This window comes from Homalodisca vitripennis, chromosome 5, assembly GCF_021130785.1.
Source record: "Homalodisca vitripennis isolate AUS2020 chromosome 5, UT_GWSS_2.1, whole genome shotgun sequence".
NCBI lineage: Eukaryota > Metazoa > Arthropoda > Insecta > Hemiptera > Cicadellidae > Homalodisca > Homalodisca vitripennis.
Window position 1 is genome coordinate 23,203,616 of NC_060211.1, and position 27,529 is coordinate 23,231,144.

General features: G+C 32.6%; 1 protein-coding gene across 16 annotated transcripts in view; it reads right to left on the minus strand.

Annotated features, from left to right (window-relative positions):
- LOC124361841 (proline-rich extensin-like protein EPR1) overlaps positions 1-26,450 on the minus strand; it is a 101,494-nt gene extending 75,044 nt beyond the window's left edge. For 14 of the 16 annotated variants that reach the window (XM_046815861.1, XM_046815860.1, XM_046815849.1 and 11 more), the window contains exons 1-9: positions 21,119-21,268; positions 17,965-18,080; positions 15,737-15,778; positions 13,239-13,334; positions 8,926-8,985; positions 5,873-5,923; positions 4,797-4,844; positions 3,582-3,641; positions 2,443-2,499 (exon numbers count right to left, since the gene is read on the minus strand). In XM_046815861.1, coding sequence (XP_046671817.1) covers positions 2,443-2,499; positions 3,582-3,641; positions 4,797-4,844; positions 5,873-5,923; positions 8,926-8,985; positions 13,239-13,334; positions 15,737-15,778; positions 17,965-18,045 — 495 coding nt within the window. In that variant the 5' untranslated portion in view covers positions 18,046-18,080; positions 21,119-21,268. Of the gene's footprint in view, positions 1-2,442; positions 2,500-3,581; positions 3,642-4,796; positions 4,845-5,872; positions 5,924-8,925; positions 8,986-13,238; positions 13,335-15,736; positions 15,779-17,964; positions 18,081-21,118; positions 21,269-26,222 lie in introns of those variants that run through there. The other 2 variants (XM_046815845.1, XM_046815859.1) reach the window with 2 other exon arrangements.
- Between the last annotated feature and the right edge of the window lie 1,079 nt (positions 26,451-27,529).

Sequence of the window (27,529 nt, forward strand, 5' to 3'; positions counted from 1 at the left end):
ACCCCAGGTTTTCTATATACCCTCTTCATGTAGGGAAACCCTTTTTTCCTTTACTTTTTTATTTCGAAGTTTCCAGTTCCAAGCGTAATGTGCCACAGTATTCCCCTTATATTTATCCTATTAGATTTTCAGCGACAGTTCTGTCTCTTTTTGATTATTTTTTCAAATTATAGGTACGTGTTACTATTTTATTGAATTGCATTTCGAATTCAAGACATTATATAACTCAGTAAATAAAAATGGCTTATCAATATTATTTTCTTGTTTTTTTCAGATTTGGAGTGACTTTAAGATCCTTTTTAAACGTTTTAAGTTTACAGAGATATTGAGTAATTATTTTAGAAAGTATTTTAAAGTATCATATAAATTATTATTAATAATTTTAAATATTTGAAAAAAAAATATAAATAATTTTTTTTATTTTGATTTAAAAAAAATGTGATGCTTATGTTTTCCTATTGGTTTATTAGGAATATATTTTTTTAGTTTAATATTTTTTTGTTTTTTAAAAGAACAGTTTTTTGAGGACTGATATTTTCGTTGAGTTGTAAAGATAGGATTTTATTTCGGAAGGATTTTTGTTAATGTGACATAGTTTTTGGTTTTAAATTTAACATAACTTTTTTTAAAGACTTGTAAACTTGCATTGGTGTTTTATACAGATGTTTTCAAACTTAAATAGTAACTTTTTATACAAGGTAACAGCTCTGTTACTGGAAACTCCATTATTTTATTTTACAGTTTCTAAGAACTTTTAAGTCTAGAGACTTTATCACAATAGCACAAATTATTGATTTTACACTGGCCATAAATAACAATAAAAAGTTATTTAACGATCTAAACTTCCACTACAACTAACAAATAAATGTTTGTATGGACTGAGCAAGAGATATATTAGAAGTTATGCAGAGTGTGCTACTCTTAGGCCTAATGTATGGTCTGAGCTGACATTGGTTTAGCTATTAAAAGTAGCTAGCTATATAAATTACTAAATCCGTGAAACCCTAGCTCTCACTATACTATTAAATTTAGTCCCAAATTAACATTTATTTAAACTTTCGAACAGTGTTTTTAATGGTCCGAGTTTTGTACACATTGTTCATTAAACCCCATTTGTATTTTGTACAACATTTCTTCTGAAGACATGTTTTTAAAGGCTTAGTTCTTCATATATGTCTATTTATGAGTTTCGTGAATAAGAAAATACTACTTAAAATGAATTTACATTACTATAATTATCGAAAGCATTACAAACGTTCTTCTTCTCAACTTGGCATTGTGGCAAAAATGTATTATAAAATATATTATCTGACTTCAAGAATGCGGATCTTTTCAAATATAAAATTTTGGATAACATAAAAGACCTACTTTATTTAAGGCAATAAGGAGTGGTTTCGTTTCCATTTGTACTATAAATATTCCAAAAGCTCTTTTAAAGTAAAAATGAATCAGAAATAACGGTATTGTAATGATATGTTTTATACCAATCTTTACGCGATAGAGTTTTATAAGTAGCTATAATTCTGTACTTTTCTAATTAAACTTATTATTTAAAGTTTGTTGTTGACAATGGAAAGTTTTAAAGGCTCACAGGATTCCAGACATTTACCATGGTTACAGGTTATAAAAGTATAACACAACGTTTCAAGGAGTGTAATCTATTCTCTTCGTCAGGTGGAAGGACTATTAACCGTTTTTTACGTAACCCTCCACCTGACGAAGAGGATAGGTTCCAATCCTCGAAATATACCTTTTACCTTTTATAACTGTTTTATACCTTTTATAACCTGTAACCATGGCAAATGACCGAAAACCTGTTAACCTTTTAAACTTATTACCTTGATCATATAGGAGCCATGATAGGTATTTTTAATTTATAGCAATTAAAACAATGTTGTTTGTAATAAACTGACCTTGATAAAGATTTAAAACAAATGTACCTATTAAATAGTGGTTGAATTATTTGTTTTTGTTTTTTATTTCGTTAGGCTTTACTTTAAAATATAAAATAAACACTCTACGCCCAATCGTGGAATCGTTAATTATTACAACACTTTCACCTAACTTTCAGCTTCTCATTTCAAATCATACTAATGCCATTACATGCATAGTCTAGTACGTAGAATCTATCTTTCGCCCTACAAACCGATTAGGTAGCCCATTCGAAAAAGTTTTCCAGTGGTATTATCAGGCGATATTAAATTAGCGTTGATACACCATGACATCTTGCCCAATTTTGGGATCCATGGACACCTTTTACTACTTTTTGGTTTAATTATTAAAGGGACATCCTTAATCCAATAAATGTACTCTGGCTTAGAAGTACTCACTTTTTCAAAAGTTCAAATTTAAGCCGGAAGACGTGTTCTGAACATTATTAGTCTGTTTTTGTATTTTATATTATTTTCAAAATTCATAATGTAAATTGAAAATGATTCTTACCTTAGCAGTAAAATATCCTGGACGGTCTATCATCCCGGGACCAAGTAATTCATCTATCTGAAAATCAAAAATTAAAATAATAAAACTTAAACTTTCCGGATAGTACTGTATAGTAATGCAGCCAGTAAACACCGAAGGTGTCTCAATTCACTTCAACTATTAAAATCCATAAGATCTAATTTTCATACGATGAAGTTATGCATCGCGTTTTGTATCTAAATAGCTGTGAATAGTACTGTATATTAATGCAGCCAGTAAACACTGAAGATGACTCAATTCAATTCAATGATGAATATTGTATAAGATTCAAATTTTCTTACAATAAAATTATGCATTGCGTTTCTAAAATATCTGAACTTGGAAACGTGATGTTTCTCAAAATTAACTTCTTTTATTAAAATTTTAGTTCAGCTCCAGTTCACCTTCCTTTTATTGCAGCGTTTGGTATCTGACTCTGTCTCAGACTTGTTACTTGATAAGACAATGAGACTCCCACTTTACCTATTTATAGGTGTAATTTATAGATGATGTCGAAACTGTGTAATTGTTTCGTTTTGAGCTTCTTCGTCGTCGTCTTTCTTTGTATCTCTTCAGACGAACATGACTCCAAATTGTTCGTCTAAACTCAAATTTCAATTGCGTTATCCCTTCCTAACGTACTCGTAGCTATGTTATGTGTAACTTTATGATGGTATAAAAAACAATGGGTAAACGTCCTTTTTTAACTTCCCTTTTTAACATTAAAATTCCTAATTTTTTCCATTATCTCAATATGTAATTCCATAAAACAGGCGTCCACACAGGTAAGAAACGCAAAACGAGTAAAACTTTACAGATCTGTTTCACACCGCTAAACATCTGAGGGTTACTGAATATACTTATAGGCAAACTGCATTTAGATAAACTTTGTTAAAAAGCACAGCATTTTTCCTACTAAGGTTTAGCCTCACGGTTGGTTTTTAAAGTATTTGTGAATATACGCTATCAATGAATACTTACAGTATAGTTGGACAATACAAAAAAAACTTATTGGGCTTTTGTTAGACTTATTCCAACCACTATCGGCGATTTAATTTTAATCAAAATTTAAATCAATTTACACTTTAAATATAGTACTCGTGTAATCAGTGAAAACTTACATAAGGTTGAGTACGAGGAGGAGCTTGTGGTATGGGATCAAACGTTTGCACAACTTCTGGCTGCAATCAGATAATTACACAATATCACTAATTGCGAAGATATAGAAATCTAGTGTATTGTAAAGACTCTGACAATTGATTAGATATATTAGGGGGAACTTGATAATTTACAACAAGTATGATAATCTGTCCCTTTCCCATTGACCTGGTTAAATTTTCCTTCTTTTGGTTTGGATGCTATTTAAACAATACAAAAGCAGCAAATCTGGTAAAATATCAGAAGACCCTTAGCCCAGTTTCACAATCATCACAAACATTTATATTCATATATAAAGGAAATATATATATATATATATATATATATATATATATATAATATATATGTAATAAATATTATATATATATATATATTTATATATATATATAATTATATAAATATATAATTGTCTATATGTCCTTTATAGACTCAGAAACTATTTGACCGATCTTTATGAACACTTGTATTTATATTTAGTTTTCTAAGGAGAAGGTTTTTATGCTATGCCCATTAATGTAACTCGCCAGTAGGCAGTACTACAAAAAATAAAATTTTTCAAAGCGCCTGCACATTATAAACTGCAATTACGAGATAGTTATGTGTATTAAATAGCCAAAGACTATTTTAAGGCGCTAAGTTGTGATGCATAATTGTCTTAAAAATAAAATTTCCGATTGAACTTAAAGTTTGAGTGTTAGACCACACTTTATAATAAAACACGTTTACAGTGGCATTAACATACACTTTTGACAGATTTTCTTGAACTATACAAAACTAGATAGGCGTTGAAAGTACAATTCACTTGAACTAAAAGTGCTCATACACGGGCAAAGCTTACGAAAGCGTGCGAAGCAGCGGGAAACAGCCAGTTTTGAAATACAAAAACCATTTCCAGAGATTTAACTTTCAAAATCACTTTAAGGGGGCTCAATATCTAGAGGTATCAGGTCTGGGAGCTTCTATTAATCACTCTTATTCATGAGTTTGGAGTCATTTTTATTGGAGCCGGTCTGTATTGAAAATGTACTAAAACGAGTAATAAAACTCTAATTAGAAGCTTCTTTAGTAACGTGGTGTTTAACTAACTAGTACGCCCGTCTTTCAAACGTATGTCATTGGTCAAGATTGTTATAAAAATTTATTTTGTAAAAATAATAGTGACTACGGACATAACTTACCGATGCTTGTGGTATTGGATCAAAGATATTCAAACCGCCTGGAGTCCCCTGGAAAAAATACGTTAATGACACAAACTATTAAGCTTGCGGACATTCTAATATATATATATTTATTTATTTATTTATTTACACGTATATTTACAACTTTATACCATACACTATACTCTATATAAAAACCATAAATAGTGAGTTATTTAGTAAATATATTTAAATATTGATGAAAAATTAACTACCGGAAATTCCACCAGATTTACTGATATTGAAATTAAATTTCACGAGAATAGAGTTTGGCAATAAGAATAGCATTTATTTTATATTTAAATTAATAAAACCAAAGTTCATTTAACTTTCGTAAAATTGTACTATAGTGTATTGTTTACATTTTAACTAATACTTCACAGTTTCGCGTTTATAAAACAAGTACACAAAGCATCCTTAAATCTTCTTATGGTGACCTTGTAAATTATGTTAGTTGGTACCAAAGTGTTGCTACAACTACGAGTATCAACGGTTCGTCCATTATTCTGGTCTATACATTGGATAATAAATTTCAAAATAATTATTTATATCAATGTGCTGTGTATGAATCATACCGTTTGTTATAAGAAAGAAATATGTTATATTGTCATATATGATAATATAGTGCCCATAAAGTATCTAAGTCTTTTTTTTATTTAACTATCCTACAATGTACTTGCCGGTTTACTAAACGATTTATTAATATATTGAATTATTTTAAAATACGATTAAAGTAAGTAATTCACCATCAAAATATCTAGCAAAGGCGATTTTCAATAGATGTTAAATATTGTAAAGTTTCACTCAAAAACTTCTGCAATAATATTCTTCAATATAAACACTATGTAAAAGTGTAATTCAATATAAATTACGGTGAAATTTTGAGTATAATATGTAAAACTGCAGGATGTAAACTCGTAGCAATATATTTTACAACACGACATGATTTCATAGTGGTGATCTTAAAACACTGAATTTTCATCAAATAATCAAGCACGTATAAGTTTTCAATTGCATTTTACTGATATTTGTCAGAAAAGTAAGGAAAGCTTACTTACCGGTGCGAAGGCCGCGCCCCGTTCCCTGGCTCCTGGCAGTAATTCATCGAACTAGAAATAGTAAAATCATTTACTTTATTACATCGGCAAAATTTCATATTAATACATTAAAGTCATATATTTTCTTTCTGAAATAGTTAGTTGTCAGTAATATTCAATCTATATATATATATATATATATATATATATATATATATATATATATATATATATATATATATAAATAAAAAAGATCCCTGAAGATTCAAACGAAAGCCTAGATTTAAATTGAAAAAAGTGAAACTGCACACCAATTGGTGCTTCAGACAAGACATCCAAGGGGTCTTAATTTAAGATAAATTTTGTTTTCGTCAACTTATTCACACACGTCATGCCATGGCCCATCAGCTGCTGATCTACTGTATTTATTTATAATGTTTGTTTTTCTTGTTTGAGTTCTAACCTAATGTTTTTTTCAATTTATGTAAATATTTATACATGTATATTTATCTGAAGAAGTGTACCTAGATACACAAAAATGTATAAATGTTTCAAACCAATATACCGTGGTTTATTTATTAAGAAGAGAATAACCTGTTTCTATAAATATATATATATATATATATATATATATATATATATATATATATATCTTATATATATATAAAAATCTTGAGTCACGATGTATGTTGCCAATAAAACTCCAAAACGACTGAACCAATTTCAATCAAATTTCACATGTATCCGTAATTTAGTCTAACTTAGAAGATAGGATAGTTATTATCTGAATTATTCGCTTATGTCGTGAATATAAACGAATAAAATGAAGAAAAGTTTTCAAAGCGCCTGCACATTATAACCTGCAATTACGAGATAGATACGTATATTAAACAGTGAAACACTATTTGAAGGCGCTAAGTTATGATGTATAATTGTCTAAACTAAATTTTTGGTTGAACTTAAAGGTTGAGTGGTAGACCACTTTGTAATAAAATACATTATGCATGTACAATACATTTTTGACATATTTTCTTGATCGTGACATCAAGGTAAAATCTACATCGGGGTTGGAAATATAATTTACTTCAACCAGAAATGCTCATACGCGGGCAAAACTTACGAAAAGCGTGCGAAGCCGCGGGAAACAGCTAGTATATATATATATCAGAAACTATTTGACCGACCACTATGCAAATTTGTATGTACATGTATTTTTCCACGAAGAAGGTATATATGATATTGCCCATTGATATCGCTACTAGGCAGCACTGCAAAACATTTCACAAAATTTTTCATACCACTTGCACATTATAAACTGCAATTACGATACAGTTACGTATACTAAATAGCAAAACATTATTTGAAGGCGCTATGTTGTATATTTGTCTTTTAGAAGTACATCTACATGTACAATGGCAATATACACTTTTGACAGATTTCCTTGATCGTGTCAACAACGCAAACTCTATATCGGCGTTGGAAATATAATTCACTTGAAGTAGAAGCTCTTATACGCGGGGAAACCTTATGAAAAGCGTGCAAAGTAGGTTTTGGTGTTGATGTTGATTCCATATTAGCATTAGAAGGTAACATTAAGTTAAATTAACTAACACTAATAAAAGGTAGGAGTTCAAGTCGTAGGTCTATAGGTCATTTTGTTTTGTATGTTATTATGTCATTATGTTCTGTATGTCATTATGTCATTATGTTCTGTATGTCCAGCGGACGGACAAAGGAACAGACGTCCATACAGGAATGAGATCAATACATACATTCGGCGTACAAAAAAGAAAATGTGGTAGCATACTGAGTGATAGGTTTCAATGACGCTCCGCAAAATTCCACGGATCAATAAACAAATCACAATTGACAGAACTATTACTAGTTTTTTAGTGTAAAATCGGTGCCACGTGCAAGTTGTTGGAAAGGTATAGCACCCACGTTCCAGTGAGCTGGGGTTGTTAGTACAGAAATGCATTATTGCGTTGAAATTAAGTCTTTGCAGCAATTTTTTCATTGAATTTCGACTCTTAATTTCTTTTTATTACATTTCACTCCAATTCATTCTTATTTAATCTATGTTCGTTAACACACAGCCAATTCCTACATTGTGACTTGCACCATCATTAAACTCGATGTCACCTATATACTAGAAGAAATGAAGGTTTACCCACAATGTTAAATCTACAGCTCAATCAAATTAAACAAGCAGACAGAAGATTAATTTTCCTAGCTCCCCAAGTGGTATACTCCATTACCACACAGCCAATTCCTACATTGTGACTTGCACCATCATTAAACTCGATGTCACCTATATACTAGAAGAAATGAAGGTTTACTCACAATGTTAAATCTACAGCTCAATCAAATTTAAAAAGCAGAAAGAAGATTAATTTTCCTAGCTCCCCAAGTGGTATACTCCATTACCACACAGCCAATTCCTACATTGTGACTTGCACCATCATTAAACTCGATTTCACCTATATACTAGAAGAAATGAAGGTTTACTCACAATGTTAAATCTACAGCTCAATCAAATTTAAAAAGCAGAAAGAAGATTAATTTTCCTAGCTCCCCAAGTGGTATACTCCATTACCACACAGCCAATTCCTACATTGTGACTTGCACCATCATTAAACTCGATGTCACCTATATACTAGAAGAAATGAAGGTTTACCCACAATGTTAAATCTACAGCTCAATCAAATTTAAAAAGCAGACAGAAGATTAATTTTCCTAGCTCCCCAAGTGGTATACTCCATTACCACACAGCCAATTCCTACATTGTGACTTGCACCATCATTAAACTCGATGTCACCTATGTACTCGTATAATAATAAATGAAGGTTAATTCAAAACTGTAATTCTACAGCTTAATCACATTAAACGGACAGAAGATCAATTTCCCTAGCTCCCTAAATGATAGACTATGTTTACACTCATCCAAGGGAACGGCTGAATTTTTTTAATAGATAAGTAAAGGTATAATTCGTTTTTAAATATTTTAATTCCTTTCGTTATTTTTACTGTTAAAAGTGACGTTTAATATGGCAAATTGAAAATGTTTATCTTACATATGACTGCCCAGGCTGGCGTGGAGACTCTCTCCTCTTACACGGGTCGAACTCACATTCCTGGAAAACAACAGAATAGCAATTAAATATTGAATTACACATTTATTGGCCAACAATTGTAATCAATCAATCATATTTTTTTTGCTTCAAACAATTTTACATCGTATTTGCAAACGTCAATAAATAATGCTAAAAGTCCTGCAGTTTACTATTCTAAGATTCATTCACTGCTTGCATACATACATTAAATTACATTCTCCCTCTTATTCATACATGGCTTTAGTATCGGTACTAAGTTACGAAAAATTAGTGGTCCCAGCGGAGTAACATGAACTCATCTACAGAGTAAAACACTTCAGGCACTAAAAGGTCCTTTAATCGAGCTTTATACAGGGTTGGGTTGTTGACATTTTTTATGCTCTCAGGGAGAATATTAATTAATCTGACACCAGCTTGTGAAGGAAGTTGTTCAGATGCCAGTGTTCTTTGATGTTGCATCCTGTAGCTGTCCCCACCTCTAGTATCATACCTGTGGACGTCCCTGCCACGCACTAACTCACATCGGATACGAAAATACAGAGCTACATCCAAGATATTGAGGCATGGTAAAGTCAGAAAAATATTCTCCCTGAAAGGATCGTGGCACGACTCTCTTGGATTCAATGTGCACATAATTCTACTGAAGCCTGAAAACTCTGTTGAATCTGATCCTGGCACATCCACCCCACAGGCGTATGCCGTAGGTCAAATGGGGAATGGTAATTAAACAATAATGTGACTTACCGCTGCGGATCGTTGAGCAATTTTCGATATTCCTGATAATATAATAAATGAAGAGGTGCCAGGGTTTGTCTTAGAGAACTCACGTTCTAATGCAGACCGGAGCCTACAAAAACATCTCAGACAATAGTGCTCATTCATAATTTAAATTGAAACCCCAATTTAAATTAAATATTCGTTATCAGAGTCTTCATGTGACAGGAGATTTCCAGTTAAAACATTGCAACCTATTATATCATCATATTTTTCAATAAATATTACAATATTAGTAAACAAAAAACAGAACTATTCCAAAACCACCTCACTTACGTTAAACATGCAGCAAAATCGTCAGCTCTGCGGAAAAACATTCTTGGCTCAAAAGTTTTCAACCAGATAATTACCTCTGTATTCGATTGTATGTTTGCCATTATTAACTGGTTTTTAGTTATTTATTAAATGGTATTATTATTATTACATCTATATACCACTGATATTTGAACTGCCAATATAGCACGTTTCCCCTAAACTAATATCCTCGCTGATTTTACTGTACTTCATTACAAGATTACTACACACCTATCCCTGTTTTGTTATCATCAGTATTTTATACGCTTGTATACCATCAAGAAGAAATCAGCTAATTTTAAGTTGAATATAGGTTCCTTGAATAACTTAGAAAATTCAGTGTAACTAATAATAAGAACATATTTGCCATCCCAAATTATTTATACAACATTTCAATCTGAACTTGAAATAAATATTGTTATTTATAATTTTTTGTTTCAAATCTATCCATAATATTGACTATGGATTATTTGAGAAGGACGATAGGATTTCGGTCATCCGCCAACGTTATGTAACAAATATAACAATATGTTTTGAGGACTGGAATATATTATCTTCTTCGGGTACTGAAAATATTTAAACACACACTTAATTCTCGCATTTGAAATCAGCAAAGGGAATTTTAGAGATTTTTTTGGAAGATTGTGTGGGGATATCCCATAAAAATATTATGTTGCCCTCCATTCGCCTAACCAAGAATAGAGATATAATTCCAAAACAATCTCCCATTTTTTATGTGTTTATAAGGAATAGAGATTTCCCTATAAGGCATTTCACATCTCTCTATTTTACGCTTCTATTTAAATTCGTAGAACTGTTGGAGATGTTAATGATAATCAATAAAGTGTAAAAAGTTTGAGATTGATTTAAATAACCCTTAAACATTTGAAAGAGGCGTTGAATCTAAGAGGCGTCTGGATTGACTAAGAATAAAGCTGTTACAGTCAATTAAGATTTTATCAGTGCGCTACATATATTTTTTTTTTTTTTTTTTTTTTTTTTTTTTTTGGTAGTGTTGAAGAAAGGAATGACAATATAGAGATAACAGGAAATTTTGAAATAGAGTTCCGCAAGGATACATCATTAGGGCGAATATATAGAAATTTATTTTTACAGTATTTCCGTTTCCAAACAAACATTAAATATTGAAGTTCCAAGAAAAAAATAAAACATCAATAAATTATTTACTTTTTGTGAATGTTTAACTAATTTTTATTTAAATAATTGATTATATTGAAAATGTATTAGAAGTTGTGAGTTAGGTTCAGAGATATTTTGATATGGGTATTTGCAGTAACTAGTATGATAAATTATCTGTTGAAAGTTTTGTTACCCTAATTGTTCTGTACCAATTGCGTCAAGAGGTAGCTCAGGGTTTTGATACTGTTACTTGTAATTAGTGAGTAGATTTAAACTTGCCTAGCCATGAATACTGTAGAGGTGACTACAATTATCCATAGTTACATTATAACATTTTATTAAAACCTATGGAATGAAAATATATTCGATTGTGTTCAATTGAGTTTGGAAGAAACGTTGCCTCTTATACCAAAAGCAAGATCAAAAATTAAAAAGGACCTTTAGAGAGATGTAAGTAAACTCCACTCTAAAATTCGTAATAACAGAACATTGATATTAAAGATGACAAAATACAGTTATGCATAGCTTTTGAACATACTCTATTATAATGATTCACTTTGTAATATTTCTTGGAGACAAATACGTGATATCATCACGTAAACCTCCAATTAAATTGTATAACCATCTCAATAATACAATGCGTGCAAATTATATAACTCATTTAATTCTTGAGATGTCCTGCGAGCAGATAGACAGGCAACCAATCACAAGAAAATAAATTTAGACAATAGTTAGGCTCAGGTTTCATGGTAGGACATGCACCATCATATAACATATTCTTGTCTACGCAGAAAGTTTCAAGCAACATTTAAAGCCTACGAATGAAATCTCTCTGCGCGGCTTCCGGAGCGATCCTAGAAGGTAAGCGTGGGTGATTAGGATCGGTTCCTCCCTTAAAGAGAAGGGATGATGATCACTATCTCAGTTATGTCTTTTTGGAAAGGCAAATACTTTTTATGTTCAGCATCTGTCATTCAAGTTGAAAATGAAAGGGTTTATAAACAGGTTTTGTAAACTTAAAGGGAGCTCCATGCACTACGGTAATAATTCTCCAAAGTGAATTAGATCTACCAGTCAAGTTACCACCAAAAATATGCTGCTCTTTGACATCTATTGGATTGTTAGATGTAAGTCACAATTTAGGGAGCAGGCATAAACCAGCCAGAAGTGACCCCTAATGAGAGTATCAAAACCTTTACAAATACAACACAACCTTTAGAAGTTTAGGACCATGCACTCGTCATATTATTTTTAAATCTTATCTGGGTTTCAATGGCATACCTGCGCCAAGTGGCTTACATCCTGTGTTATTGAACAAATACGGATATATCTGTCCTGTAAGGTATAAGACAACATTCCTACGAATATCCGAACTCCGAGAAACAAAATTTTTAAAGTACGTTACCAAAACCTTACTCTTACTTGTTTCACTATTATATTACTAGAGCAACCAGCACAAAACAGTCCGATGGTATCTTTTGTGATCAAAGTCCCCTCTACACCTAACGGCCAACACTGTTGCCAATGTGCGCGAACAAAAAAATAATGATGAGTCTCAACATCTGTTTGAGTAAAAAAATGTCGTTAGAGATCATCAAAAACAAATTACGTAAGCTTGGCTTCATTAACCTGATTTTCAGGCAACATTTAAATTAAACAGTCAGTACTAATCATAGCTGCGTCATAGCGAACTTCTGGTAGTCAGCAACGATATGGCAACACCGCCTAATATGGCATCGGACTATTTTGGTGCTAGCTGCTCTAGCATTTCTTCTACTACATTAAGTTATATCCTAAAGCGTAGTATCATACTGCTTATATATCGAGAGGAAGTAAACATTAATTATTTTATATTCATCTATACTCAGCAACCTTAATCTAGAAGGAACTGTTATGTTCAGTTGACTTAACATAACGGTAACGCGAAAAAAATATTGTAATAATATTAACTTCGTAATCGGTTGTCATAGTTTAGCTATAACTAAGAGTACATATTTTAAAATCCTCCAAACACGGTACAAGCACAGTTTATGAAAAAAAAAACACAAGTGGTGTAACATTCATACCAAATTCCGCCTAAACTCTTCCTGCCTCCTCCTCTCCTCATCCTCAGGACAACGTGGTGGGGATGGACAACGTGGTGATGGTGCACGAGGGGCTGGCTAAAATTGGATTAAGCATAATTAGTAAACATTTTCATAATTTTTATATTAGACACACAATGAATGAATAAGCTCCTACACAAACATTTTGTACACACTAGTCTGTAATAAGCAATATCAACAACCAAAATAGCATTACAATATTTAAAATTCTAAGGTGATGAAACAGTAATTGTATTGTATCGTTGTAAATATGTAACAGGGCTTAGTTAGATCTATTCTACAATTTTGACTGATTAGACTATTCTAGCACTGTGATGTTCTTTGTAGTAAAAATTGACTAAGTTTCCTGGAATACACGATACTGGGGTTTCTAAAAGATTGGATTTATGAAATCTGGAATTTCACATTTCTTGGTTTGTGAAATTTAGAACTCTTGATACCTTTGAATGAAGTTCTACAGTAGTTTAGTACTTTTAACTCCCATTCCACAAACGTCTAGCAGTTTATTAGGCGATACTAGCTTAGTTCGTTGTCAGAATGTTGGATTTTTAGGCATTGTTTAGTAGGCAACTAGCAGTTTTAGGCCCTTATTAGAAAGAAATAGTAAGATATTTTCAGGGTAATTTTGATAAAAAACAGCATCATCGATTTTGTTAGAGCTGAGTACCCACCGCATGTATGATTTCAAACTTAGCTTGTGACAATCCTTTTGATAATTTTCTATATCCTCAATCGAAGCCATTGCAAAGGCTTGCCACTGAATACTACATTATTGCAAGAGCAGTATATTATTACTTTTACAATAACGTCTACAACCGAATTAACAATTACAAATTACATTATGAACCAAAATTTACAGTGAAACACAGAAAAGTGGAATCGATTAGACTCGGGTAATAATATGTTCAATATAGCCTAAGTTCAGATTGAGAAAACACCCTTAACGTTCTTGAATGTTTTCCATCGTTTTGATGAAGAGCTGTTATTTCATGCTCATTATATTCATTATAGCTCAAATAGTTACTTTTCCTTGAGTAGGACGATGATAGCCGATGGATCTCCACGAAAAGCCTTCTCCAACATTAACCAGACGTAGGCGTCAGGTGGTATAAGATCAGGGGAATGGGCAGAGTAAGGAAAGTTTGGTGTAAGAGAGATAGGCAGATGCCAAAAGTTTTTTGAGGGAAAACAATGTTGCCTAAAATAGAGTGGCTGATTGTGCCATGCTGGTAGAATCATTGTAAACAAACAGTCAGGTGTTTTTCACGGCTGTGCCTCCTGAGGTCTCTTATAAAACTATCAATAGTGACCTTATATTGGTCCTGATTTGCAGTGACAGAATATCCATAATTGTCTTTAACAAAGTATGGACCAATAATATTTTTCCCTTACATAGTGCACCAAATTGTTACACACTTACTTTTCTGCTGCCTCTTTACAACACTGTCCAGGCTTTAAACCCCAAGAAAACATGCTTTATGCTTGTTTATTAAACAATTAAGGTGCATAATTCATCTGAAAACCATACATTACTCAGCAACTCAGGTTCTCTATAGCACATTGCTAACATGTAATCGCATTACTGAACTCCAAATGTTTGTTTGTACATTTCAAAGACTATCTTATTTGTATCTTGTATAGTAAACAACCCATGTTGTTTTAACATTCTTCTCAATCACGTAAAAAGATGTTCTGTTGTTAGGCTATTTTCAGTGTGAACATAAATAACCACGGCATTACAATGCGTGTCTTTGTGAAAATATTCTTGAAAACATAATGAATGCATTAAATGAAAGACTTTATCCAACGTCATTTCAAAAATTCCGTATGAGCGAAAATAATACTATACGTTCAAAGCTTTATCTGAAGTAGCCTAATAAGCACCATTTCATCAAAAATACTCAAATAAGAAATAAGTAACAATAATAATGAAGTGAATAATGAATGTGTTCAAAGGTGCTTTTTGAACACAATGTATTCGATTATCTTAAGTATTCGATTATCCCATCACTGAGTGAGAGGCTTAGGTAGTAAATAATAGAACGGTAACAAGTAATGTGGTACAGTCCTATTATCGAACATCAGAACTAACTGAAATATCCTCCTGACCTCGGCTCAACCTGAGGAATATATACAGTTAGCTGGAGAGGAAAGGTGTGGGTAAAATTTGGGTAATCCAAATACTTTACGATTTCCATAACCCGGTAGAAGTGTTTATGTAATAAGCAGTAGTTAATGATAAACAGGTACTTATGGGTTTTAACACTATTACAATAAAAATAAATACAACAATAACTAAAAGTATATTGAAATCTATCTACTTGGTAATGTATAACATGACTTCTAAACGAATGAAGATATCTTTATGGAAATAATAAAATTTTCAGATTTGTACTACATTACTCAACAAATATAACTGTAATGATTCAACTCTACAAAAGTTCACCGACAAAACTTACTGGTTCGAAACCGGTCCAGTCGATCATCTCGGGTTCCCTGGGCTATAACAACAATAGTTATGTAATTTTTGTTTTTACTTATTTATTTTAACTTATTGTATACCTGTTACATCCTGCAAAGGCTGACTTAAGGATGAAGAAACTCCCGAGACGCATCTTCTAAGTATAATTGCAATGTTTTTGGTACATCTGTGGAGCAACAAGCAAGAACATAGTGTCTTAGAAAATACAATTAATTATGTTTTTGCTCTCGATAATAATTCTGGTGCTATTTTTAATGTCATTACGATAATCTAACTAAAATAAAACTACTGTCTTACTATTAGGTTAATTTGGTCTACTGAAATAATCTTTGAATAAAATCATTTGATGATGAATTTATCATTTGTGAAATGAAATTAAATACGCCTTTATTAAAGAGGCGGAGTTAGGGCTAATAAACAGCTATTATTGTAAACAGTAAATTTACAATACTTTGACACAATTACGGTTAAATTATTAACTCATGCTTTAAATATAAAATAACAAAGATTCTTAACCTATACAAAATTAAAGGAACTTAATGTACAAATCAACATATTGAAATCAATTCAAAACATAAAATAAAAGAAAACACTGTGTATACAGTATATTAAGATAAATACAAGAAAATTTTCAAAATGAAGAGCAAGAAGCAAATACACGTTCAATGACTCCAACACATCGATTGTCCACATAACTGCAACAAGCAACATGTTTCACCCCCACAGCCCCCCCCCTAACAGTAAAAAGCCCCTAACCCCCGCCCCGAAGCGAGCATAGCCCTTAATGCATCTGATATTATCGAGGAGAGCGTTCCAAAGGCAACAAGCCTGAACAGTAAAGGACCTATTAAAATTGTTTATCGATGAATTAATTGAAAGTAAAGTGGCCACCCTTCTTGCAGGTCGTTCACTAATATAGGAGATAAAGTTGAAACGGTCAGACAGATAAATAGGATATTTGGTTTTGATATTTAAATGGAGAATGGAAATTTCCTCTCAAGCCGTTAAATAATTGTTGCCTGTAAATCAATAATATTTATGGTTATGGATTACACCGCAGCTTTGATAGAATCTTGCCGTTTTACCTAATTGAGTGTATACGGTCTGTCTCGTAGTCCTGGATGACGATAGAGGAGAGACACCTACGATACAAATGGCACTAAACACAAGATAATCTCTTGTACACCGTCAAATAAGTACATCAAGTACGTTACAACTATTAAAAAAGACATTATAATATCCAGGATGTGGTATTGAAATGAACAGAGTAATACAGAACTGAAGAGAGTAACATTTTTGTTCGCATGATATCAATTTATCCATCTTATTAAGACAATTAAACAATAAAAATAGGATTTGCGGGGTGTCGAGGCTCGTAGCTTCATTCTTTTACTATTTAAGATTATGCTAGTTGATAAAAATAGAACTTGTTTCGAAAGTGCACACAAACGAGATAAAACTATCGCAGGGAATTTCTACCACAACACAACTGTCTCCCCAGCACAATTCACACAAACTGCATACTAAAACACCCATAGTTTAAATATTCATAGAGTTTTGTTGAGTCACCTTCTTAATACTTAAAATTCACACTAAATAAGTCTAATAATGTGTATACTGGATTCAAAACAATACACACTATTAATACTGATACTAAAATATACGTGTAATTGATACTGGAGTGCTAATAAAAGACGTTGAAGAACAAATTCTTTACGATAAAAAAGATTTTCAATGCAGTTACTACAGTGAAGGTAAAACAAATTTATTTCTTAAGTATTGCGTTTCTTTATGATAATCAAGACTACTTCCCGTCATTCTGCAAAGCTGAAATGCAACTGTCCTTACAAAAGTTAGCTTGATATCAGACGTATCCTAAAACGGCGCGTTTACCTCTGGTCCAAAGCAAAAGGTCGATTAAGTTGTAATTTTCTTTTTCTAATGCCATCTATTATAGAACTAGTCTGGTGATTTATCTTTCGTATCTTTCGATTTTTCTTCTTAGCTACCCCCCCCCCCCCCGAAAAAAACAAATATTTTGCGGTAGTAATTTTTCGTCCCCGCAAATATAAATGTCGTGTTTTCAACAATCCATGTATTATATTGCTAACGCATAAACATATTTTGGAGTATTATTATTTATATCTTTTTCAAAATTGATACGTCTAAAGTTTAAATTTAAAAAAGACCTAATACTCAACTTACCGCAGGCGGAGGCTGCTGGACTGGCGGACAATCTTCCTGCCGCATGTGCGGTCTGGGTCTAGGCCTGTTTCTTCTGTCCATTGCTGATTAGTTAATGTCCTTCCTCCTAGACCTAACTATGACAGTACAAAAACAATTCACAAGGATCAGATTTCTGTCTCGTGTATTTTAGGTCACGTTTGTGATATTATTTTTAAATCTCTATTTCTCATGGTCAAAATCGAATTCAATACCGATTGATTTGAAACTACCAAGGTTATAGAATTTGTGCAAACTTTAGAACGTAGTATTAGGAAAGCAATGTATAGTCTGGACGTGATCCGTGAGGTTCGTGCGAGCATTTCACACACTCACACATCTGTTTTGTTCCTTCTCTTAGGACAGGAAGCTTAGAAAATTTCACCTAGTTCTATAAGGATATTTGCGCTGCTTGAGGATATCCTAGATTGGTAAGGTTTGGGGTAGGACTACCTCCTGTCGAGACCCACGAGGCAATCTTTAGGGTACTAATCCAGTCATTTCCCCTCGGAAGAAGAGGAAGTCAGCTCTGAACCAGATTCTCCAGTCAAAGCATGCAGGGGGGCACACCCTTATGTCTAGGTTGGCAAGAACCTTTTGACACTCTTAGGGAACGAACCTCACCAACTCCAACAGTCATCTTCCACAGTAGACTAGACCTATCAAATTAACCTTGAGACCCAGAATCTCGACTTTGCTGTAAGTGATGTGCCGCTTCTGAACATCCATAAGTGTGCCCAAGTGACAACGGTTTTTGCTGTACCCAATGTGGGTCCAACTGGAAGGTATAAACCAGCCAGAAGTGGTGACCCCTACTGGGTTTACTCACTCAACGTAACATTGTGACTCACATTACTACATTACAATATATACTGGTCAAAATTGGGTTTTCATCGTCAGAAATTTTCATATCCTACAATCTCAAGGCGGAAGAAATATTGGGTATTTCCCCAGCTTTTATTTTTTAAACTTATATAAGACACCAACACCAAGTCTTAAGACAATGTTTATGGACAGAATAAAAAATTCCTACAATAATAGCCAATCATGTTGGTCTATGGTTACGAGTGTTGATAGAATTCCATGTAGATTTTGATATCTTTAGCACTGTCTTTTCCCCTAATCGATTACTTTGGCAGAACAGAGATTGGAATGTGAACCTTCTAAAGAGCATTCTATAGTGAGAAATGCGTAGTAGAGTAAGTTAACATAACGATACATACTTCTAATAAACTGTTTTTTCTGCATACCACTTTTGTTTGCTTTCTCAATCTTTGCACTATAAGGGCAACTATCGCAGAACTTGAGATTACAACATTTAAACTTTATTCCAAAATCATTGTCAACGAAACAAATAATCATTCAAAGTTTAACTTTATTTTATAATTTTTTTTTAATTTACTTCCAGTTAAAACTATTATGGGTATTTTAACAACCTCAACGTCTTAAGAAATGTATTACCATGATTTTATTACGCTTTTACTTCTGCCTTTTGTTATTTCATGGATTTAGTTCACGTAGTGCACCTATTATGAAGTTCAATTGCGTAGTTTTCTATAATAAAAGTAAAGTATCAGTGTTACACCGTATGTTACATATTTTCCTTGACGGGATTTCACAGCTCATCTTAGAGGCACAAAAATGAATAAATGAATGGAAACATTAAATTTGTACCGTTATCTGTTCCCTATCCTTATCAGCCTTGGTGTGGCATATATTGTCTGTAAACATACATTAGACACCTGGAACTATAAAAGATCATATTTACTGTAGTTATTAAAACTATTGTACCTTCATTATGCAGACTACATCATTGCACGCATGTTCTTATTCATATTTCAAATTTGCATCCTCATATATTTTTCTACGTCATAAGTTACAAAATTAGGCCAAGTTTAACTGAGCAGGTTTTGTTAATTTACTTGATTTCGACTGAAAGCGCTAACAGCCAAACTGCGCAGGGCAATGTTCCCTCAAAACAATCTCATACTCAGAAACCCGTCCTCAACTTACTGCTGTGCATTAAGATGAGACAGGCGCGTGCAAATGAGATCCAGAGTATGCTGAATGTCATACATTTTCTATCTGCTAGAGTATCCCAATCTATAGATATTCCCGATATAAAAATGAGTAAGAATGACGCAGTAACGCGTCTCTTGGTATTGCCACATTAAAAATTCTGTAGTAAGTTCAGATTTGTTTTGACAGACACGTGACGGGTTGTAAACAGAACATAAAGAATTTTCTAAATTTTCTATCAGCAGGATTAGCCCAATTCATGGATATTCTCAAAATAAATGTGAAAAATGAGTAAGAATAATGCAGTAACGCGTTTTCTGCTATAACACAGTCAAAAATTTCTGATGTAAATTCAGATATGACAGACGCGTTCAAATGAGATCCAGAATATGCTGATATGTATTCTATCTGCAAGAGTATCCCACTTCTTGGATATTTTTACTCGACATTACTGAACGCGCAAACAGCCAGACTGCGCCGGGCGGTGATTCCTCAAAAAACTTTCATACTAAGGACCCGTTTATTTTAGATAATAACTAATATAAAATTTCGTATTTAGACCAAAATTATAAGTTATTTATTTTCCAAGTTTAATTTTTGTTGAAAAGCGCCAAAAACTTGAATCTTTTTCATTATCAATATAAAAACGGAAAATTTTTGTATGAAAATAATGTGGTTTATATTCTGGAATCAAACTCTCATTATTTTAGCTCTATTAGTTAGTCCATGGTTAGCTTTGAAACTCGGTTGTTTCAATCCCAAAATAGGAATGTCGCAAACGCGTCTTTTGCTATTTTTGCTATTAAAACAGTCAAATATTTTATGTAAATTCAGATGCGACAGACGCGTGCAAATGAGATGTAGTATATGCTGAATTTTAGAAGTTTACTATTTGCAAAAGTATCTCAATTCTTAGATATTCTCAATAGCTAAATATCTTCAAACGCAATATATTACAGTGTATATAAGTATCTCTTTTATTATTATAATCTACCCTACAAATATCCAACCATTTCAGAGTTGATCTGGGATTCCTATTAAATCTCCCCTACCGGATACGTTTTGGAAAATACAAGTTGTTTTAGTGCTAAATAGTTACCACTAATTATATATTTACCTTATGTATACAAAATAAAATTATTTTACTGAAACATCACTGAAAATTTTGAATCGTGTGGCCGAATGACTTGTTACTTGGGGTGTACTTGAGGTGTATTCATGTTAGTGTTTGGTTACATTTTGTTCATAACAAATCCGTAGAGGATTATTTCCAGCTGTTTTCATTGTAGAAACATAGGTATATATGGCATGTGTAGACAATAACAAAGTCGAACAACCCTTAAAGAAGTTGTGTTTTTATAAACTTCATAGACTAAAAAACCAAAACATTAAATTTGTTTTAATTGGATTTTATTTTTATTTTCGGATGTTCATATTTAAAACTTAGTAATGCTACTTGTAGTTCATTTGTGGGAGATATGCATGTTTCTTGTTTCATGTAGGATGTATGTATAATAATCATTTTAACTTAAATATAGATTTACACAATATAGATATAACACAATGAATAATGTTTTAAAGCCTATCAAACTTTCTATATGAGAACATGTTTAATCATGAAATTATTATTACGAGTAATTTGAAATTTTATGACCTGATTAAAAGATAGCTTGCTATAAGAATGGTTAAGAGGAGTCTACTGTTTATTTTAAGCTTCAAACAGCCCATTTATTTCATTACATGTAAAACCCACAAACCAATACTTAAAAATTTTATTTTCTCAGGGCTTTCGATAGCATTTATTATAGTGAGGACTGATAAGACTCGTCCTCTTTGTTTACTTCAATATTACGTTATCAATAATGTTGGCATCAAGAGACTTGTACAAAGGTACTGACCTCATTTTATATATATTTTTTAAGTATGTTTTAAGATCGCTTTGTTATAATAAATAAATATTTACTTTTAAGATTAAATAATTACTCCTACTAGCATACCTTTCAAATTAGAACACTTTTGTTGGAATCTCTATTAATTATGCAATACCAAATAAAGCACAGACATTTTGTGCTTACGTTACTCGTGGTTATGAGCATTACTACTAAATATAGGCTGTAGTTAGTGAATTCAGATCGTGTAATTGAGCCAAGTTTAAACGTCAAACTTTACGATTAACCTTGAAATTAGTCAATTGTACAATTTTATGATTTTGGTACCACACGTTTTTTTTATTGATCACAGTTTAGTTAGTAGGAAAGAAAGTAAAATATAGAAAGGTAAATGGTACTCTAATATTCACACCCACCCACCCTTTTGGTTGATGATAATCACCATCTTTTAATTTATCCAAATGTACTTGTGGGAAAGAAAGACGGAATATCTAACCCAGCGCAGTTCTTTTAGTAATATTATTCCCACCTTATTGAGTTGATATGATTGCTTTGGGAAATTAATATCGATTTAAATATTGCAATTCTTGCGATAATAGCTTTGACTACAGGAGTCATCGATATTTTCCCAATTATGCAGCTTCCACTTAAATTAGCGATTATGTTTTTCTACAAATTTCTGCTATAACGTCGTCATTTATTTAACCGTGGTGTTCACAGTGGCCATTTCCATTCTGCGGTCGTAATTTTCCTACTTTGGTTTATTAAAGGGTTTCTATTGGTTATTGTCAGTCACAAAAATGTATGGTTTAGAGTATTCTTAGTCAAATACAATTTACCTCGTCATTGCCAATAGAGCACACAGTCTCTTAAACATCTGTCTGGGGTTACATTTTTACATTACTGGGCGGAGAGCCTATCATTAATTCCTTACTGTGTCAGAATCAGATCAAATTCTATGGGGACATATACTTCTATAAGTTAAAATATCGTGCACATTTTCAGCAAATCCATAAATTGAACCACGGTCAGTTCGTTTAATCTTTTTTAGAACATTAAAATCTACACAGTATATCCACATTCATTAAAAATCACGTCTTCGCCAAACTTAGCCTACAACTTAAGTTTTCCAAAATACAAAATTTCATTGAAACGAAATTAACTGGTAATTTTATATATTTTGCACCACAATTTAATCTTTACTTTGTTCTTAGAATACGTGTTCGTTGACTTTCTAGGTAATAGTAGTAATAGTAGTCAGTATAATAATTACTACTAAATAGCTCTCTCTGTTGAGATAAATATTTTCGCTTCCCTCGTTGTTGAATACTGTAAACTCATAGTACGCTGTGAAGCCAGTTAAGGCAACTTTGGAGAATCTATTTAAAACATCCATCTGGTTCCCAACAGAGTGTTGAAGGAAACACATGATTTACGTTAATCCATTACTTACTGATCCAACCGATCAGCTGTGCACCACTACGGATAACAAAACTCGTTTTTTTAGCACGATTCGCCGATTATAAATCCAGTAGTTTAATTACATTGATGACTAAACTGGTTAATTAGAATACAACTTACATTTATATACAACTTTTTACAGCGCCGCAATAGAATAATCATAGATTAAAATATGAAAAAAAATTAACACTGTGCATTTTATTTTGGATTTATTTTCGGGTTAAATTCATAGTCAGAATTGAATTAAACCAAACCTAACTGCATTTTAATAGGCTATCAAAAGGCTTATTAATAAAATCTACATCAATAATGTTCCAAGACCGATACTGAACAACAAAGAAATAGTTTACAACGTAAAAGTAAAAAAAAAAACATAGGAAAGACTGTCAACAAAAACCTGGGATGGGCTGAAAAGGTGTCGCTAATATGTAACAGAGTTTTTGCTTGTATACATACTCTCAAACGCTTTGCTCTATACTTTTGCCGTTGTATGTCAGAGCGATGATGGTGAAGACTGGTTTTGCCTCACTTCAATTACTGTGACGTGGTGATCAGTGATATGACTGTTGAACTTTCTGATCAAAATCAGCGTGCACAAAATTATTGTACTCTGTTCATTTTCAACTTAAGACCTGGGGATCATGTATCTTCTTATTTTGATCAGTTATCCCTATTAAATTCCAAAGAACTTAGAGATCCCCATTTACTTAGTCTTTTGCATGCAATAATCGATAGTGGTTGTCCGTGGTATTTGGCCCAAAATCTTTATTTTATGTCTGTTATTGTAAACCTCGTAGGAGTGCATTTTTTCCCAATTTATCGGACAAACTTCTATAATAAGTGTTTCACTGTTTCCGCATTTCGACTGTAGAACGCTCTGCCAGTTAATATCAGAATTATTGAGAAGCGCGATCGCTTTGGGGCTGAAGTTAGGGTCTTTCTGCTACGGACTCGGAGGGAGTGACGGTTGGTGGTTCTTGTGGTCGCACTTGGGGTAGCTGCATGTAAACTGAGTGAATGGAGAATCAAACCTGATAAGGATGTCATACTTGAATTAGTTATTAGTTGTATTAGCTTATTGTATTACAGATATTTTTGTTATGGTTCAATCAATATACTAAACTTTGATTTTCAAAATATAATTTGTATGTTGTATCGTATCTTAAATAATTATTAATTTACTTTTACATGCCAGTTACGATATTGCAATAGGAATGATTATATTTTATTTGATTTATTTTGTGTTTAGAGTTTAAGTGGAAGAGAGCACCTATTAGTCCTAACTTCGCCTATATAAATAAAGAAATTCTTCATTTATTTTGAGATGACTCCCTTGAATACAGAAATGTGGAGCACGGACAATTGTAATCACTCTACGTAAAAATTGTGTGGACATTTGAAGTTTGAAACGTAAACAGTTTTGTAATCGGGCTCAAAAAAGTCTGACGATCTGACGATAAAAATAGGAAATCTGTACAGTGTGTACATTATTATTAGGAGTGACGTGTTTTATACTTAAGCAAATTGTATTTCGAGATATTAAAACTATGTCATTCTACATCACACTTCATAAATTGTATTAACCAAGGTTAAAATTTAATTTAAATGATTTATTGAGCCATAAATGAATAGTAATATGTCACTCACCCAAGGCTCATGTACATACTGTAAAAGTGTTACATATTTATTCATTTTTTACCCGGGCTTGATTACCTAAATTACCGAAAAATGATCTAAAAACTTTTACTCTTTTTGAGTTCAGAAAAGGTACCTTGAAAAGCTATAAATTTAAAAGGGAATAATTCCAAATCCAAAGTCGATAGCATCACCTTCAGAGCTTCAAACTGAGCCTTTAGAAGGGTCATAGTGGAAGATAATTCTGCTTACAGCGCTTTTATTCAAGCAACATATGGCGTATATTAAGGCATTGTCAATAGTTCAACAGTACCGTACCTATATTAAAACCCCAAAAAAATCAAAATCTCATACCTACTAATTGCGTTCGAGTATGAACACCTAATTAATCAATTACATTACTGAATATCTTATGCCATTTTCTAATTAAATGTTAATGTTATGTGGAACTTAAAATAAACATGTATATACAACTGTTTATATACAAAAGTCCTTATATAGAACTTACAGAACGTATGGTTATAGGATTAATATCTATACAATCAGTACACCTGTATAAACAAAGGATTACTGGTTTATCTATCGTCATTCATATTATGTTTACTAGGACACAACAATAGAATAAACTAAAATAATGCAAATCCATGTTGAAGTTCGCACCGATTGAAATATCGTAATGCATGTTTGATTAGCAAACCAATATGTTTTTGAATATTCAGTGTAAACATAAATAGCATTAATAGTACCAAATATAATAAACCATTTACTTTTCATACCAGATGTATTTCATTTTCACGGCAATGAAAGCATAAAAAAGCTTAGATTAAGGTTGCTGAGCCTATGGAAAAAACTATTAAATTGTACCTCGCTATTACCTTCTTAATAAAGTAGGGAAAAAGGTGTGAGTAATTATAACACGGCAAAGAATCCAGAAGGTTGTCATTACTATAACTACTGGACGGCCAAGTCTTATTCTAGTACTTAACAAACAGGGGATACTTATGTGCCAGTTTTTTTTTTTTACAAAAACGTATTTCTATACCTTCTACGTTCAAATAAGAAGAGAGGAGGAAAAACAAAATATATTATCAAGTACTGTTTGTAACCTATATAAACTCTATATTATGATAAAACAAATGTATACGAAAATAGTCGTTTTTGCGCAAGGTTGGTTTTATTGTTTTTACAAGCAACAATAAGATCCCCCATACTCCTCAGATCAAAGTACAGGTTTACCTTAACACTGAGGGAGGGCGGAGAAGACGTGGACGAGGATGATGAGAGCGAGCGACATGCTGCTCGGAAGAATGTGGTATCGGTGCTAACCATTCTGGAATTGTTAAAATAATCATAAGTACACAGTTAAAATACACAAAAACTCGCATGGTATGTTAGATATTGGAAATTTTGAAATGTGGCGAAGTCTTGCACGCGGTACCCTCCCTGCCCAACCGGTACTGCCAGATAATGTCAGTGTAGATGAAACCGTTACTTTGTAACTGTTACGCGGCCGGAACGGCTAGGAACGGGTATAATCCTGTTGGGAGGCAACAACTGAGTAAACAAAGCATTGAAACAGCTGCCCATCCCTTATCGCTTGAACACAAGGTCAAGCTTTGTTTTATTGGTGAGGCGAGTTTATATGTCTTTAGTACGTAATAGCTCCTTCTATTGTTGAGGAAGTTGAAACCTTAATTAGGTAATACTTGTATTATATTGTAAATTAATTTAAAATTTAAATTCAATGGCAATTTACTGCAACTGTATTCTGTTCTACCCTTTGAGAACGAAACTGTGGATGAATGTAACAATCGTTAAGGCACAGAGCGGCAGTTTCTGATGAACACAATCAAATTTCTGTCTGTCCGTACGCGCAATTACTGGTGTAAGAGTTAACTTAGAGAGTTAACATATGTTCTGAAACTCCATATCTACTACCTATACATAAAGAGGATTTTATACAGGGTGTTTGAAAAGTATGGGTACGGCTTAATATTTTAAAAACCATAGGAGATAACATCTATAAACTTTGCACAGTGTCATATGGCTATGTAAACTATTTTTCCTTGCTATTACCATGACATGCCAACCATGGGGGGACGGCCCACAGAGGAAAACATGGAAAGCTTAAATTGAAGCATGAATCGAGTGATACCTCATTTGAAAGAGCTCACTTAGTAGAGTTGAATGCCGCAAACCGCATCTCAAAAGGTTTATCCATTCAGAAATGGCGGGTTGTTTTAGGTACACATTGTGAAGTACATTATGCGCTGCCATTTCTGACTGGATCGTCGTATTCTGATGCGGTTGGCGGCGTTTCACTCTACTAACCAGTGTGTTTTCACTTACTTTTTTTAATTAGCAAATTATGTCATAAATTTATAACACAATAAATAAAACTAAAAAAACATCGGTATTTATTGTGTTTTATTTATTGTGTTATAAATTTATGACATAAATTTGCTAATTAAAAAAAGTAAGTGAAAACACACTGGTTAGTAGAGTGAAACGCCGCCAACCGCATCAGAATACGACGATCCAGT